Here is a 17040-nt window from a genome sequence, read left to right on the forward strand (position 1 = left end):
GACTTAAGAAGCTCCTAACAGCCTTAACTGAACTAGGTAGGAGTAATTTTGCAATAGTATCCACCTTGGCCCTATTGGCATCCATTCCCTCATGCAAAATTTTATGCCCCAATACTACACCTTCCCTAACTATAAAATGACAATTTCCAATTAAGGACTAGGTTAGCATCCACACAACACTTAAGCGTGTGTTCTAGATTATATAAATGTGAGTGAAGGAGTTACCAAATATAGAAAAATCATCTATAAAGACCTCTATGGACTCCTTAATCATATTGTGGAAGATCGCCATCATACACCTTTGAAAAGTTGCAGGTGCATTGCACAATCCGAATGGCATCCTCCTATAAGCAAACGTACCATAAGGGCAAGTGAAGGTTGTCTTCTTTTGGTCCTCAGGTGCAATAGGAATCTGGAAGTAACCTGAAAAACCATCTAGAAAATAGTAAAATATATGCCGAGACAACCTTTCCAACATTTGGTCCATAAAAGGAAGGGAAAAATGATCCTTTCGAGTGGCATCATTTAGCCTCCTGTAATCTATGCACACTCGAAAGCCCGTCACCGTTCTAGTCAGTATAAACTCATCCTTCTCATTTTTAACCACAATCATACCTCCCTTCTTGAGAACCACTTGCACAAGACTAACCCAGGAACTATTAGAGATAAGGTAAATCAAACTCATATCAAGAAGTTTAATTACCTCCTTTTTAACCACTTCCTTCATGTTCGGGTTCAGTCTGCACTGTGGTTGCACCACTGGCTAGTAACTATCCTCCATAAGGATCTTGTGTTAGAAATAGCTAGGACTAATCCTAAGAATGTCAGCAATTTTCCAAGCAGACGTCTTCCAGTACTTCCTAAGAGAGGCTAAAGTCATCTCCCTTTCCTCGGGTGTTAAGTCCACTGCTAGAATGACAGACAACCTGTTGTCCTCATCCAGATATGCATAGTTGAGATGCTTTGAGAGCTCTTTCAACTCAAGGATAGGTGGTTCCTCATGTGATGGCCTCAATTTCTGCACACCTACCCTGTCAATCTCAACAAACTTATCAGTATTCTTGCTTGGTTCATTAGCTAACAAAAATGCAAGCTGCTCCAACACACTCTCATTGGATAGCTCATGCTCATCCTCTGCCCGCAAGGCAACTTGTAAAGGATCATCAAGCAATATCTCCTGCAATTGTGTATCAATAACATCATCAAGTAAATCAACAGAAAACACAGTATCATCATGATATAAGGACTGTCTCATAGAACTGTTCAAATCAAAAGTGACAGTTTCATCTCCTACCTTAAGTTCAAGCTTTCCATCACAAACATCTATAATAGCCCTAGACGTTGCAAGGAAAGGTCGACCTAGAATCAAAGGTACATTACTCTCACCATCCATGTCCATGATCACAAAGTCAATAAGAAATATAATTTTGTCGACCTTAACAAGTACATCCTCTATAATACTCCTAAGATACTTAACAGTCCTATCAGCTAACTGTATGCTCATCCTAGTGGGTTTAGTCTCACCTAGTTCCAACTTGGTAAAAAAACTACACGACATTAAATTAATGCTAGCTCCTAAGTCAGCTAAAGCATTGCTAATTGTCAAATCACCAATCACACAAGGGACAGTAAAACTCCCTGGATCACGCTTCTTCTCTAGCAATTTGTTATGAAGTATAACCGAACATTCCTCATTTAGGGTCACGATCGCCAAGTCCTCTAACTTCCTCTTGTTGGTAAAGATCTCTTTTAAGAACTTCACATACCTAGGCATCTGCAAAATAACATCAATAAAAAGGTAAGTTAATTCGTAATTATTTAAACAAGTCGAGAAACTTACCGAACTGCTGATCGACTTTCTCCTGCTTCAACCTGGTAGGATATGGGATCGGGGGCTGGTATTCCCTTAAAGGCCTCTTCTTCTTGCCCTCTACCTTCTCTAGCTCCATCACCTTGCTATCTCCATCTTTCCTACCCAAATCTACCTGCACAACATTATCATCATCAGTAATAGGAATAGAACTAGATAGTTGCTTACCTGATCGCAAAGTGATAGCCTTCATGTGCTCTCTCGGGTTGGACTCTGTATTGTTAGGCAAAGTCCTTGGTTGCCTCTCAGCCAACATCTTAGAAATCTGGCCTATATGATTCTCCAAGTTCTAAATGGAGGCCTGGTGATTTCTAAGAGCTGCGTCCGTCTGCTAGAATCTAGTCTTTGAAGTGGACACAAACTTCATCATCAACTCCTCTAAGTTAGGCGCTTTCTCTTGAGTCTGAGAAGACTGAGATGGGAGAACAGATTGTTGCGGCTGCTGATGCAGGCGCTGAAACCCTGGTGGCCCCTGGTTATTGTTGTTCCTCCATCCGAAGTTCAGATGATTTCTCCATCCCAGATTATAGGTGTTGCTGTACGGGTTGTTCTACTACCTAGGCTGACTCTCCATATAGTCCACCTGTTCATGGTTCGATGAAGAAGCAAACATACCTCCCGATATACAGTTACTATTAAAATGCGGGCCACCACAAAACTCACAATTTGCTCGAGCTGCTTGGAAAGGCATATGGAGTTGATCAATTTTCTTGGATAATAACTCCATTTGAGCCGCTAAGGCTATAGTGGAATCCAACTAGTGTACACTCCCTTAACGTCCCGTCTTGCTCTTAGTAGTGTGCCATTGGTAATTGTTTGTGGCCATCTCCTTTATCAAGCTTTGGGCTTGCTTTGGAGTCTTACTGCTCAAAGAACCACTTGCAGCTGCATCTACCATATGCTTAGTAGCCAAATTCAAACCATTATAAAAAGTTTGTACATATAATCAGATTGGTAGTCCATGGTATGGGCAGGATCGTAGTAGGTCCTTGTACCTCTCCCAGGTATCGTACATCGACTCATCATCAAACTGCACAAAAGAAGATATGTCATTTTTAAGTTTAGAAGTTTTAGAGTGAGGAAAGTACTTAAATAGAAATCTCTGCCAAAGAATCCTAAGTAGTGATAGTGTTTGGAAGTAGTGACTGTAGCCACCGCTTTGCTCTATTCCTCAAAGAAAATGGAAACAAGTGGAGACGAATTGCATTATCTGTTGTCCCATTAATCTTGAAGGTATCATAATTCTCTAAAAAACTCGCTATATGTGCGTTAGGATCCTCATCTAGCAAGCCTCCGAACTGAACCGTTTACTGCATCATCTGAATCATATTAGGCTTTATTTCAAAATTATTGGCGGCGACAGCCGGTCTCGTAATGCATGTTTACGTCCCCTCCAGCAATGGTTTCATAAAATCATACATTGCCTAGTTATTCTCATTGTTGTCATTGGCATCTGCCATCTCTACTATAGTGTCTTCCGGTTCACTCTTGTCTATGGCTTTCCCAACCTGAATCTCTTCCTCCTCTATGTTCAACCGTTTCCTTAACTGCCTGAGGGATCACTCTAGTTCTGGTAGAGGATCTACTAGATCAGGATTGGACCTCCTGGTCATACACTACCTGAAACAATGAATAACCAACAACAAAAATGAATAAAAGAATAAAATCAAACAAAAATAAATAAAGAACAAAGAATAAATGGCTAAATTAATAAGAACGCACAGTTCATAATATTTCTCAAAACAGTTTTTCTGGCAACAGTGCCAAAAACGTGATGCTAGCTAAACACGACTAGCAATTTACAGGCAAGTGTAACAACTAAAAATGATTGAGAATGCAAATGAAAACTAAATTTTAACAAGGAGAATGAAAGTTTGGAAAAGACAATGAGATGAGTTAATCCAATTGGGAATCCCTTTAGCTAGCCGCTTAAAAATAATAAATTATGAATTGTTTGATTAAGAATTGCGATCTGTGGATAATTTCTTAAATGAATTGGCCTCTCTCTCGGGTTAACCAATTCCTAATCCTAAAGATCTAAAGTTGGAATCTCTTCCTAACAATTGATTTTAGAATAGCATTAATCTCTAAATTACCGCTAATAAGAATGTCTAGTTCTTATTCCAGTAAGTTATTACACTTATCACTAAGATGCAAATCACTTAATCACACAAGCAATTGTCCAACCTCAATTGAATTTCTCAATTACAAAGGAGTTCTCAAATTGATTCAATAATGGATTTTTTTATACTTGAATGAAAACTACAATCTTAAATCAACAATTCAATCAATTAAGTACAAAACAATCCTAGCATAGCTAAATATCACCCCCAAATGGGTTTAATAAGATTAGTTACACATGTTCATGATTAAACTAATACAAGAATCAAATACAAAGTAAACAAGAATTGAAAAGAACATGAACACCCTTATCTTAAATGGTGGAAATGCTATCCCCTCTTGAATAACTCCGAATCCAATCTTTGCAGCTCAAGATCTTCATCTTATTTCCCTTGAATCATCAAACCAATCCTCAAGAACATCTATCTAGATGATGTTGAAATGGAATTTGTCTCCATTTTACTCTTCTTGATCGTCTCGAAGGTTGCTCTCAAAGTCTGTCTTGAATACCTTGAAATTCTCTCTCTATAGAATCCCTCAGAATCCTTTCTTTTTCCCTTTTTCTTTTCTTTTAAATTAGATTTTAGAATCCAACACGGCTTGGATTCAGCACGGCCTAAATCCATGCCGTGTAGAGCTAAAATTATACATATGGTCTTCTTCAGCACGACTTGGATTTAGGCCGTGCTGCTTAGCACGGGCATGCTCCTAGGCCGTGTCACTCTCGAAAACCGTGTTGCAAATCGCTTCTTCTCGCCATGGGTAAGGAATTTCAGCATACCCTCTGACCCTAACCATGCTCCTCAGCACGAGCGTGTTGGCAGGACATGTTGAACAGTCCTGATTCGTCAGTTTCTTTCCAATTTTGGTTCGATTTCTCTCTAACTTTGATGATGTACCTAAAAAACACACCTAAGGCACAAAAGAAACAAAAATAGGGTGATTCTAATTTTCCCTAAAATAACTCAAAATCAAGCATGCAAACATGTGTAATATCAAGGATATCAATGCACAACTTAGCTTGTGAGATTTGAAGCCAACCACCATGTCTCTATAATTTTCTGATAGACCAATAAAATATCCTAGAAGTATAGTGGAAGAATTTCTAATTCAAGTAGGTAAGTTAATAATTCCCACTGATTTTGTAGTGCTTGATATGGAATACACACCAACAAGGGATAAAGAGCAAACTATACTCCTTGGTAGACCTTTCATGGAAACTACTAGAACTGTTATTAATGTGCATAATGAGAAACTTATTATGATAGTTTTAGGAGAAACTATGGAATTTAAAGTGTTTGATTCTCTAACTTTATCTCCTAAATCTACTATTAATGAGTATTCATATATTCTCTTGTTTATGAAAAATTATATGATGATATTCCATTGTTAATTGATAAGATCTTTCGTGACACTTTAGATGTTCATATTAAAAATATAAAGCCATACTTGAAAGAAATAGCTTATGATCAAGAGGTGGAGTGCATGGTTGAACACCGACCATAAGCATAATCAAGAATGTTTAGCTATAGACAATAAACTTAGCAATTGTATTTTATTTTTATGCATTTAAGTTATTTTTATTTTTTATTTTCTTTTATTTTTAAATTTTAGTTTGTATATTTGCTTTGTAGGCCTATGAAAGAAATATTAACAATCCTACCTTCTTTAATTCCCAAAAGGCCAGAAGTTCTCCATGTGGTAACATGTTAATTTATATTTTTAATATTATATTTTCATGTCTAATTGACGTTATGTTATTATGTGGATATTGTGTGCTTAGTATGTGTTGAATATTCATTGATTATTAAGAAATATTAACTAGAAATCATTTGACTTTAGGCATGTCTCATTTTCTTGTAGGATTAGGATTTAGTTTTTAACATGCTTGTCAATAGTTTAGGACTTAGTTAAATTTTGTTTATTTGATATTAGGTATTTTTATTTTTAGTCATTTTCTTAGTTTTAATTCTTGTTTTGTTTGAATTGTTAATAAAGATCAATTTTTAGTTAAAAAGTGTCAATTTCTTCAATGCTTAGTTATTTAAGTATTTTTAATTTGTTTTCTTTCAAAGTCTATATTTTCATTAATTATTTGCCCCTAGAATGTATAAAAAATAATTATAAAAGTTTAAAAAATTTTGAAATTTTTTTTCGAGCAAGCCATGTTATGGTAGCTAAAAATCATATAGGCCCGCAGCAGTGGCACCATAGGAAACAAACAGGCCCATAGCAGAAGCCAGTCGAGGGAGCCTTACGTGAGCCGCCAGGTCGTGGAGCAGCCACGAGGTTGCGGGCTGCTTGACACAAGCCAACAACAAGCTCGCGAAAGCTCTCTACGAGCATAACATATGCATAATGATGGAAGCGAGCATGCCAGCCGCAAGGTCACGGGCCACATTACCATGAGGATAGCCGCTGCACTCACACATGAGCCGCCTACTCGCGAGAGGAACGACTCAACTCCTTCCTTGGCCAATTTTTTCAAAAATTTAATTTTTAAAATTATTAAAGTTTAAGGATATTAACATGTATCAAAATAGAGATTCTTTTAGGTCGAAACATCTCTTTAAACAATAAACACATATCCATCTCCTCTACATACATAGTCATGTTATTGATTTAGGATTTTGTTTTAGGATTTATATTTAGTTATTTTAAGATTTCCTTTTAGTTACTTAAGAATTTAATCCTTTTAGTTTCTTTAGGATTGTTTATTTTTCTTTCTTTCTATTTCTTTTATAATTGTCAATGTGTGTGTTTAAGTGTGCTTCTAAGGTTAGATTGATGGAGATTGGAATTCAAGTTTATGGTTTATTACTTTGCATTGCTAAATTCCAGGAGAGTGTTCTATCTTTTTCCTCCTTTCTTATTCTTTATTTTTATATATGCTAATGACATTAAAGACAATGTCAAATTTTAGTATGAGGGAGGGGAATAGAATAACTCCTTTATTTATTTAATTAATATGCCATATGAATTAACAACTTTGGTTAATTTTTATAAAATTTTTATTTTTCTACTAAGCTTTTTGTTATTATTCTAAATAAGAGTCGATGAAAGAATGCTATTATGCTAGGTTTCTTAAACTCTTGAGTTAGTTTTTAATATATATATGTGAGCTCATGTGTTTATTTGCACTTAAATGATCAAATATCCATTCTTTGCGTATGGACATGATGAGTAGTTTGACAAGTTTGAGTCGGATATAATTAGAAATGTATGATTTAGATTATTATTTTCTTGTTATTAAATTTTCTTGCCTAAGTTTGTGAGATATAATATGGGTAAATAAAAGCTCTAAGTTTAATAATTCTACTTTGCTGATTTTAGTTGCTTAGTAACTGGAAATCTTCACGACCAATATATACTTTGGCGTAAAACAACAATTGAGATTATGAGTATGTAAAGCATCTTGATTGTATGTTATGTCGAGTAACCAGATGCATTCATTACCCATACTTATATTTGCATAAAAGGCATAACATCTTAAGAAAGAAAGTAATCCCCTAAGTATTAAAGTTAAAATCCAAAGGGTATAAAGAAAGAAAAAAAATAAAGACATAAGATCTTGAAAAGCAAATGGAAAACAAATGCCTATTGATCTCTTGTTATGAATAAGGTTTGCCTTTTGAATAAGGTTATGATTATATGGATTATGCCTCATAGTTTTTATAAGAGCGATTTTTTCAAAGCTCGTCCCAAGTGATTGCGGCTATGTCACTGTGTCGAAGGTTATCTCGTCCATACTAGGCTCGATTTAAAAGTGAGCTGTCTGGGAAAAGATCAAGGCTATTCAAGAGATGCTAGTGTCGAAGATAGAAAAAGAAGTCAAAGGCTTTCTGGGACGCTTGCAATACATCAACATGTTCATTTCTAAGCTTACAATGGTTTGTGATCCTATCTTTAAGCTTTTGAGGGATCATCAGCCCATTGTGTGGGATGAGCATTGTCAGAAGGCCTTTGACAGAATCAAACAAAATCTAATGAAACTGCCGGTACCCAAGCCGTTGATCCTATACTTGGCCTTGAAGGAGAAGGCTATAGAGGCAATGATAGCACAGTGTGGACCCAATAATGTGGAGCATGCAGTCTATTATCTCAGTAAAAAGTTGCTGCCTTATGAGTCGAAGTATAACCTCATGGAAAAGACATGCCTAGCCATGGTATGGGCTACAAGAAAGTCGAGGCATTACTTCCAATATTATAAGGTGCAAGCGATTTCAAAAATAGACGGTCTAAAGTACCTATTTGAAGCTCCATCTCTTACAGGGAAGCTGAGTAGATGGTTAGTGCTCTTGACAGAATTCGACATTGAGTACATCACCAAGAAGGTGGTTAAGGGTAGGGCCGTAGCTGAGTTTCTAGCTCAGAACGTGATTGAAGGAGATAAACCTTGGGATCTCAAATTGTCTGATGAGAATCTGTGGGCAATCGGGATCTAGAAGTGGAAGATGTACTTTAATGGAGCTGTAAACATAAGAGGTGTAGGCTTGGGGGTAGTTTTGATCACGCTAGAAGGGAGATGCTACCAATGACCAAAAGATTGGACTTTAAAGTGACCAATAACATGGCGGAGTACGAGGCATATTTATTTGGATTAGAAGCAGCCATGGTAGCAGGAGCTTAGCACTTACTAGTCTACGGGGACTCCATGCTAGTAATCCAACGAGCCCTCGAGGAGTGAGAAGTGAAAGTGGAGATGTTGAAGCCGTATGTCAACTATCTCAAGACTTTAGTGTGTAACTTCTCTAAGTGTTCTTTCATACACTTGCCTCGAAATGAGAATCAGATGGTGGATGCACTGGCTACCCTGTCATCTATGTAGGTCAATCCCTTGCTACTTTCGATAAAGCCTTTGGTAATTGTAAAATCGAGTGTGCCTTATTATCAAGAGGATCAAATAAGGCAAGTTCAGATAGGACTAGAAGAGAAGCCATGGTTTTAGGATTTGAAGAGGTTCATAGAAAATAGAGAATATCCAAAAGAAGCGACTATTAGGAAAAGGTGTTGCGGGTTCAAGCCAGGAATTACATCAGCCATAAGGATGTCATGTATAGATGAATGGTGCCGGGTGTACAGCTCCGATGTGTGACTAAAGCGGAAGCTTAAGTAGTGATGAAGGAAATGCACAAAGGAGTATGCGGGCCACATGTGAACGTCATAGTGCTAACTAGGAAAGATCGTGCGGCAAGGTTATTTTTGGTTAACAATGGAAAAGGATTATATAGCATTGGTGAGAAAATGCCATGAATGCCAGTTGTACAACGACCTGAGTCACGTACCTCCAACCGAGCTGCACAACTTAATGTCTCCTTAGCCCTTTGTAGCTTGAGGGATTGGCATTATTGGTGAAATAAAACCTCTCCCGAATGGTCACATATTCATAGTAGTAGCAATTGGCTACTTCTCAAAGTGGGTCTAAGCCGAGTCATTCACCACTGTGGGGGCAAGGCAGATGTCCAGATCCATAGAGAGGAACCTGATCTGCAGATATGGGGTCCCACATCATGTCGTGACATATAATAGGGTGCATTTCATGGGTGAAACAACAAACCTACTAGCAGAATACAAGATTGAGCATCATAGATCTTCTCTGTATAGACCTCAGGCGAACGGAGCGGTAGAAGCAACCAACAAAAATCTGAAGAGAATACTTTCGAAGATGGTGTGGAATCATAAGGACTATTCGTTTCAGCTCCCCTTTGCACTTTTGGGATATCAGACAACCGAGCAAATATCGACTGGGCAGACACCATACTCTATGGTTTACAAGACTGGAGTAGTTTTGCTAGTTGAGTTAGAGTTGAAGTCTTTGAGAGTTGTATTAGAGGCTAAAATATCGAAGTACCAATAGGTTGAGCAAAGATACCAGCAATTGGCTTTGGTTGAGGAGAAGAGGATGAAAGCCCTATACCATATGCAATTGTATCGAAAAGGATAACTAGGGCATTCATTAAAAAAGTAAAGCCAGAAAAGATCAGAGCTGGTGATCTAGGGTTGAAGCATACAATGCATTTGACCTTAGAGGGAAGTTTAGGCCAAATTAGGAAGGCCCGTACTTAGTAAAGAAGATCCTGCCTAAAGGTGCTGCTAAGATATCAGACCTAGAAGGGAATGAGTTCACCGAAACAATCAACTTAGATCGTCTTAAGAAATACTATGTGTAAAAAATAAAAATAGAAAAATAGCCTGCTAATCGGAAAACCTAAAAAGGCTGGTTAGGAAAAAGTCAGGGCAAAAAAGAAAAAATGATTAGCTAGAAAATCTGAAAAGACTGACTGATAACATGAGTTATATCTTGAGAAATCAAAATGTACCCATCTGGGCTTTTACTAAATGAATAAAATTATTTAGAATTGTTATCAGACATATGTATGTTTGTTTACCATTCTACATACTAACTGAAAGAAAAATAAAGCTAAAAGTCCTAAGCAAAATAAATGAGATCTAAAAAGAAGCATAATTTCTATCTTCTCATCCTCTTCGCATTTGCATCCCTAGATAAAGTAGCTAGTTCTCGAGTCCTCTTGAATTGGGAAACACCAGGAAAAGTGGAAATCTGAAGCTGAACATAAGCCTTGAAAATCGGTGGTCAGATCGCCCTCGAAATCAAGGTTTCGCTCTATGTCTCGGCGGGGCCAAAGTCTTTCGATCTTATCTAGGAAATCTTATCTGAGTGGGAAGTCTTCAAATTCATGAGGCAATTCCAAGATTCATGGTACTAGCGGTAAAGTCCTAAAGGTGTGTAAAAAGTGGATGCTTGTAGACCGGATAAGGTATGCAATCACCATACACCATGAGTGTGACATGTTTAATTCTCCACCAAGGGCAAGTCCAATGAACGAGTGTGTCCGGAATGCCTTTCATCTAGAAATCCAGCCATCAGACCCCGTGGGGTAATAACAGATTGAGTTTGCACATGCTTCAGCTCGTACTTATCGATATTCCTTGGGATGGTAAGTATTTGAAGCTTCTCCCAGCCAAAGCTGCAAAAAGAAAAGAAATAAGAAGAAAAAAATAAGTTAAGTTGAAAGTCCAAAAGGACAGCTTAGGCCAAAATAAAGTCCACTAAGTTGAAAATTTGAAAAGGCAGCTTGAGAAAAAATAAAGATAAAAAATGAAATAGTAAAAGAAAAGAGATTTGGCTGTGTACCTATAAGAGAACGAGGCTGCCACCAAACTGTTGATGGATTTTATATATATCCAACCCAATGATGGTTTCAGCCAAGATGACTGGAATTGGATCTGCTCCATGCTCCATTTAATCAATAATGCCAGCAATTTTGATATCTCCCTCTCCTTAAGGAGAAACCAGCAGAAATTGGGCATAAAAGCAAAAGCCCATCATCCGAATTGAAGAAGGCACCCTTTTCCTTCTTCTCATAGCACGAAATCAATGAAGTAAGGGTAATGTACTTACCAATAAAATGGAAAAGTATGTCAGCTGGGGGCATGTCAAACAATTCCACCAGTTTGCCAAGAAAAGGCTCATTGAGTTTTGGCACTCTTTTAAGAAATAGTTTTTTGGCTTTTGAAGTGTGAAATCGCATGTGAGGAAGTAAGGGGGCTCATGGATATATATAGGCCTCAAATTAGTGTTAGATTCGGACTTTACAACCACAGAGCTGAATCGGCACTATGCACAGTCGATGAGCTGTGTGCAGAGTCGAATCGGCTAAGCATACAACCGATCAGCTGTATGGCTTCCCAGCATAATTTTTGGCCAGTTTCAACCATTTTTCGAGGCTCATTTGGTTTTCGGTGCACATAAGCTCATATGGATGCAATAATAAAGGGATATAAGCAAAATAAAAGTAATTCAAAAGCCAAAATCATGATTTTATATCTTCAAAAATTCAAAAGTTTACAAGAGTTCTAAAAATTAGAAGTTTTACAAGCAATGATAAAAAGAGTCAAAAGAAGATAAGAAGTTAGAGTTCTCTCCCGAACCCCCCATCTCATCGTCTGAGTTAGTGTCCATTCCCTGGATCCGCAAGGCTGATAGCTGAAGTGTTAAAGTGTTAATCTGACGTTATTAAGCGTTGATCTGACGCTGTCGCTTTTCCACCTACCCTTGCAAGCCCTCATGGACTCTCTGATGAAAATCTGAAAGGAGATTAGTTAGTGCATTTCATACATGCATACATGCTTACATATTGCATTGCATAAATCATTTCCTTACCCGCTAGTCCTTACCGAGGATAAGGAATGACCTCCTCGCAGCACTAACAAGCTGATGTATGTGCTCGAACTGATCTCTTTGAACCTATATATGCGTAATATATCATTATCTTTTCAAGAAAACAAAGAGGTGAAAACACAAAAGAGAATAATAACCTATAAGAGTGTAGGTAGTTGAAGTGAACTCCGGAGGGAGGCATTGCTCCATGGCAAGCTGGTGCTCCATCACATTGTATGGCTCCAATACGAGACCATCAAATCTGGAGGGAATGAAACACTCCCCGGAACCACATCAGACGTGGCTGTAGGAGGTACCTCGGACGCAGCACCAGCAGGGGAGCTTGTAATGTAGGAAGGTGGGAACATCAGTGGACCGCCCCTCAGTTGGCTCACGAGCAGCAGAAGCTTGGTGGAGGAATTATAAATAAAATAATTAGAAAAGTGGGATAGAAAAGGAGAATTCCAAGTTAATCCAGGAAAATACCTGAGCAACAACGTCGTCACTTAAGGGTAGGGCCCTCAACAATTAAGGGATGAACGAGGTGTAGTTTGTCCACCTAGATCAAATGGTGAGATCCTCGGGCTCGTCATACCTTGTCAAGCACTCCGTTAACTCCTCCCCAACAAGGTCTACCGTCTAGAACATATAAAGGGGAGAAGATAAGGGAACTTGACGCTTGCTAGGGCCTTGCTTCTAGCCATAGATCCTCTTTCCTAAGTACCACGCTTGAAAGGAAGGTCCGGTCAGCAAGCTCATCCTCTACTCTAGTTCAGCCGCAGATTACATGTAGGAGTCCCACTAGCAGAGTTCCCCTAACCAATCACCTCGAATCTGCAAACCAGAAAAGATAAGTAACTATGTAAATGAAGCACGGATATGACTAATAAATTATACTTATCCTCTCCCAGATCAAGCTGTTGATCCATATGTGATGCACGTGAACCTAAGCCCATTCCAAGGTGACGGTCTTGCTCGAGCTCTAACACCTAAAGCGAGGGAAAGCTTGAGAGGTGCAGATGGGCTGTGAGCCCACTAAAAGGCCGATCTCTAGGGTCAAAACTTGTAAAACAAGAATCAATATTCATTGTATTTATTAAAGAAATTAGGAAAAGAAGTCAGAGTATAACCTACATGGATCGCGTGCCAGAAATTGCAGATCCTCTTGCTGCCTTGGACTGTAACATCCATCTGATGATACAAGTATACAAGAGCCGCAGATCTTCAGTTCTAGGAGGAGACCTGGTCCAAATCCCGCAGTGGGGCTAAATAGTGGAAGTTCAGTGAGTCCCCTGAGTCATTGAACAATGTTGTATCGAAGAGGTATACTAAAAAAGCTGAGGCCATCTGGTCAATCTCCCGAGCGTTTCGAGGGACAAAGCCCTGGTAGTGGAGGGGGATGCTTTGATAAGTAATGTAGCTCGAGTTCTTGAATGTCTGCAAGAACCCGAGTAAATGAAGCACTCTCCGACATTAGAGCGTTAATCATGAATTGCATCATCAAATGGCACAGGCGTCCAAAGAAATTGATACCTGTGATAGCAGAGAAGGAAAGAGGAGAGAGCGTCAGCTCATCGACCGGGGTGTGGAAGGTGTGAGTAGTGTCCAACCATTTTCGAGCAGGGCATAGATAGAAGTATGGTTGACCCTCCTGGTGATTGAAGGGAGCATAGCTACAAACTGATGAAAGCCGGTATCTCCAATCCTAGCCTAAACCGAGCTAGGGAGCTCGTCGAACCACGCATGAGCACTATAAAAATTTCCAGCGAACTGGATTGATACAACATCAGCCTGGAAAGCCAAATGCACAGGTATCAAACATCACGTATGTATAAAAAGATCCTAAATAGGTAAGTATATGTCTATTAGTTACTATCTTTCGCAAAAAGCCCCGAAAACTGCGTTAGAACATGCGCGGTCGATTTGGACTATGCGATCAATCATGTAACCAATCGGCAAGATACGGTGATTGGCACTACACACAGTCGATAAGTTCTACATGTTAGGGCACACAGTTTTTTGACAATTTTTCATAATTTTTCGCATATTTTGGATAAATAACATGTATATCAAGTCTATATGTTTTAGGAAATAAAGTTTAAGCCAAGAAATTACCTCTCTGATGGCTAGAAATGCACGGCGGGTGTTCAATTTTGCTAAAAGGGAAATTTCCTCTCCCTTTACAAGCTGAAGGTCATTTTGATGAGAACTTGGAGGAGAAACTCCCAATTCGGTGCAATTGGGGTATGTTCAACAAAAGTTAAGGAAGAGCTCGCCATTTCAAGATTGATTTTGTAGAATTTGGTTAAGAAATGAAAGAGAAATCATAGAAAGTGTAAGAAAGGATTTGAGAGAAAAGTGAAGGAAAATAGATGTGGTGAATGAAGTTTGGATATAAGAATATATATATATATATATATATATGCAAAAATGTCATTTAGGTTCCTAACCTGTGAAAATCACGTCTTAGTTCAAAAAGTTGATGCAAATCTTCAGAAGACACATAGAAGCGCAACTGGCATCCCAAGAGGGGGAATTTTTTAGAAATTACAAGCTTGGTCCCTGACCTATCAAAATTACATTTTAGACCCTGAATAGGCCAAATACTAGTATAGCTTTTGGAAAGCATCAAGATGAATCATATCATATCCTGAGGCAAGAAATTCTAACTGAAAGTACACAAAATTGGAAAATTACCAAATTGAACCGAAGTGGTAAATTGTCTCCTGAAATGGAAAATAGCTAGAGGGAAGTCTCTATAATCATGAGATCATTGGCCATGACTCCTAAATCAACGGGCGTGGTATCTAAATAGCAAGTGAAATTCTTAACCTAATGAGGTGAATTCCTCAGCCTAAGCAGGCGAAGCCCTCAACTTAAGTAGTAGAAGTTCTCGAAAATTCAAGCGGGTGTGGTCCCTATATCAACAATCAAAGTTTGAGCTTATAAGGCGTAGCTTCTATAGCTCACAGAGATATCCTTTTGCCGTATTCTTGATATTTATGATTTGTCTCAATTTATTTAAATGCATTACATGCTTATGAATTTCGACAAACCGGGAGCAGCTGTCAGCATCCATTTTCTGGATCTAGATATCGAGGGAATTATGAAAAATCCTATGATGAAAGTTACTACATTCTCGGGTCTTAGGAGATAAAGAACGAGTGAATCCGAGGTTAGGATTGAGGTTAATCTAGCCGAAATTACCTTTTAAAATCAATTTGGAGTTAATTGTCAAGAAAAATAAAGTTTGAGGGTCAATATGATGGATTTTACAAGATCAAGGACTTAATTATAAATTTTTGCCAAACTTCCCTTGTGTAGAGCCGATCGGCTCTACACAATGCAAATTAGGATATTTTTGCTTCGACATCGTTTTCCTTGATGATTTTACGTCTAGATACAGATTCTAGATGGGTTTTGATAATAAGCCTGGATTTTTTTAATGATAATTATTCAAATTTTGAAGAATTAAATTTGGATATTTATTATCCTTTTTGAAAAAAATAATAAAGATTATCCCCTCTCTAAGGTTTCCTTTGAAAGCCTACCTCTATAAATAGAAAGAGGTGCTTAGGGTTTTAAAAAGGAGGAAAAAAAATCAAGTGACAACAAGACAAAACAAAAGCTAATATCGATTGAAAAAACTATCATTCAGTACTAGGCAGAGGGTTTAAGTCACTGAGAAAGAAGGCCACTAGGTAAGAACTGTTTTTGGAGATCTTTTTAGTCGATAAAAACTTTCCCAATACCACATCCAGCACTGGATTCCCAACCAATCTTCGATTCAACTACATCTTCATCATGTAAGACTTGCAGGACCATAAACTACGGTGACAGCCTGAAGGTTCCTCCAAAAACATGCATCCATCAACATCAACATCATCCTAAATTGGTTTTCTTGTTTTCTTCTTATTTTTATGTTTTTCCTTAGAAACATGATTATGGTTACTTTTATTATTTTTATGATTAATATGATTAGATTATGATTTTTTTATGAATCTGCATATTATTAATTTATTGGATTTTAAATCTAATAATATTTCCAATATTAGGATTTTGAATCTAATTAAACACATGCATAAGATTATATGATTAGATTTCTATTTTCATTATGATTTTGTAATTAAATATGTTTATTAGGATTATATGATTAATCTGCTATCTTTGTTTACTGTTTTTTTTAGTTTCTAGGGTTTTGTATTACTTTTTAGGGTTTCTAATTCAATCGATTGATTTCTATTGTTTTTATTTTATTTCTGTCACATTCTAATTGTTTTTCACCTTCCGTGCATGTTAAAATTGGTTCTAGGGATGCAAGAAATACACTGAAAGTCGAAAAAGTCAGCCTGGATACCCAGAGCTAATTGGCTTTTTATGAGTTTTGATGTATATTCATTGATTTTGTGTATTATATTATATTTTATATATTATATTTTAGGGCTTTTTCTTTGCAATTTTAGTTGTAGGTTGGGTTGTAATAGCTAGATTTATATTTTTGCTCTTTATTTATTTATTTCATGGCTTAATGAATAATAAATAGCTATGATATGATTGCCTAATTAAAAATGGCATAGACTTAAGGCTAAAATTGGGCCTAACATGAAAACTGTAGTCTAATAGGCTAATCAACATTAATTGGGCTTAAACCCTAAAATTGAAGGAGACTTAATTGCTTTGCCATGTTTTAATTAGGATTGGGCTTTATTAGAATTAGGTTCATACAAAACGGGCTTTATTATAATAAGTAGTCAATTAGGCTTAAATGTTGTAAATCAAAAGCATAACTTATAAATGAGCTATATACATAATTAATTAGTAACTTAGATTAACAACTCTAATGTGGGCTAGGCTTGAATAAAATGGG

At 37.4% G+C, this 17040-nt stretch overlaps 1 protein-coding gene and 1 non-coding gene across 2 annotated transcripts; one reads left to right on the forward strand and one right to left on the reverse strand.

Moving 5' to 3' along the window:
- Positions 1 to 793: 793 nt before the first annotated feature.
- LOC125369302 lies at positions 794 to 2126 on the reverse strand. The gene is made up of 2 exons (XM_048371320.1): positions 1857 to 2126; positions 794 to 1774 (listed from the first exon to the last, which is right to left on the reverse strand). Exons 1-2 carry the CDS (start codon positions 2124 to 2126, stop codon positions 794 to 796), a joined length of 1251 nt encoding a protein of 416 aa, XP_048227277.1.
- Positions 2127 to 2826: 700 nt separating this feature from the next.
- LOC112535671 lies at positions 2827 to 2933 on the forward strand. Its single transcript, XR_003079757.1, has one exon. It is a non-coding gene; the product is annotated as a small nucleolar RNA R71 (small nucleolar RNA).
- The last annotated feature ends 14107 nt before the right edge of the window (positions 2934 to 17040 follow it).

Source organism: Ricinus communis, chromosome 2 (genome assembly GCF_019578655.1).
Source record: "Ricinus communis isolate WT05 ecotype wild-type chromosome 2, ASM1957865v1, whole genome shotgun sequence".
Classification (NCBI taxonomy): Eukaryota; Viridiplantae; Streptophyta; class Magnoliopsida; order Malpighiales; family Euphorbiaceae; genus Ricinus; species Ricinus communis.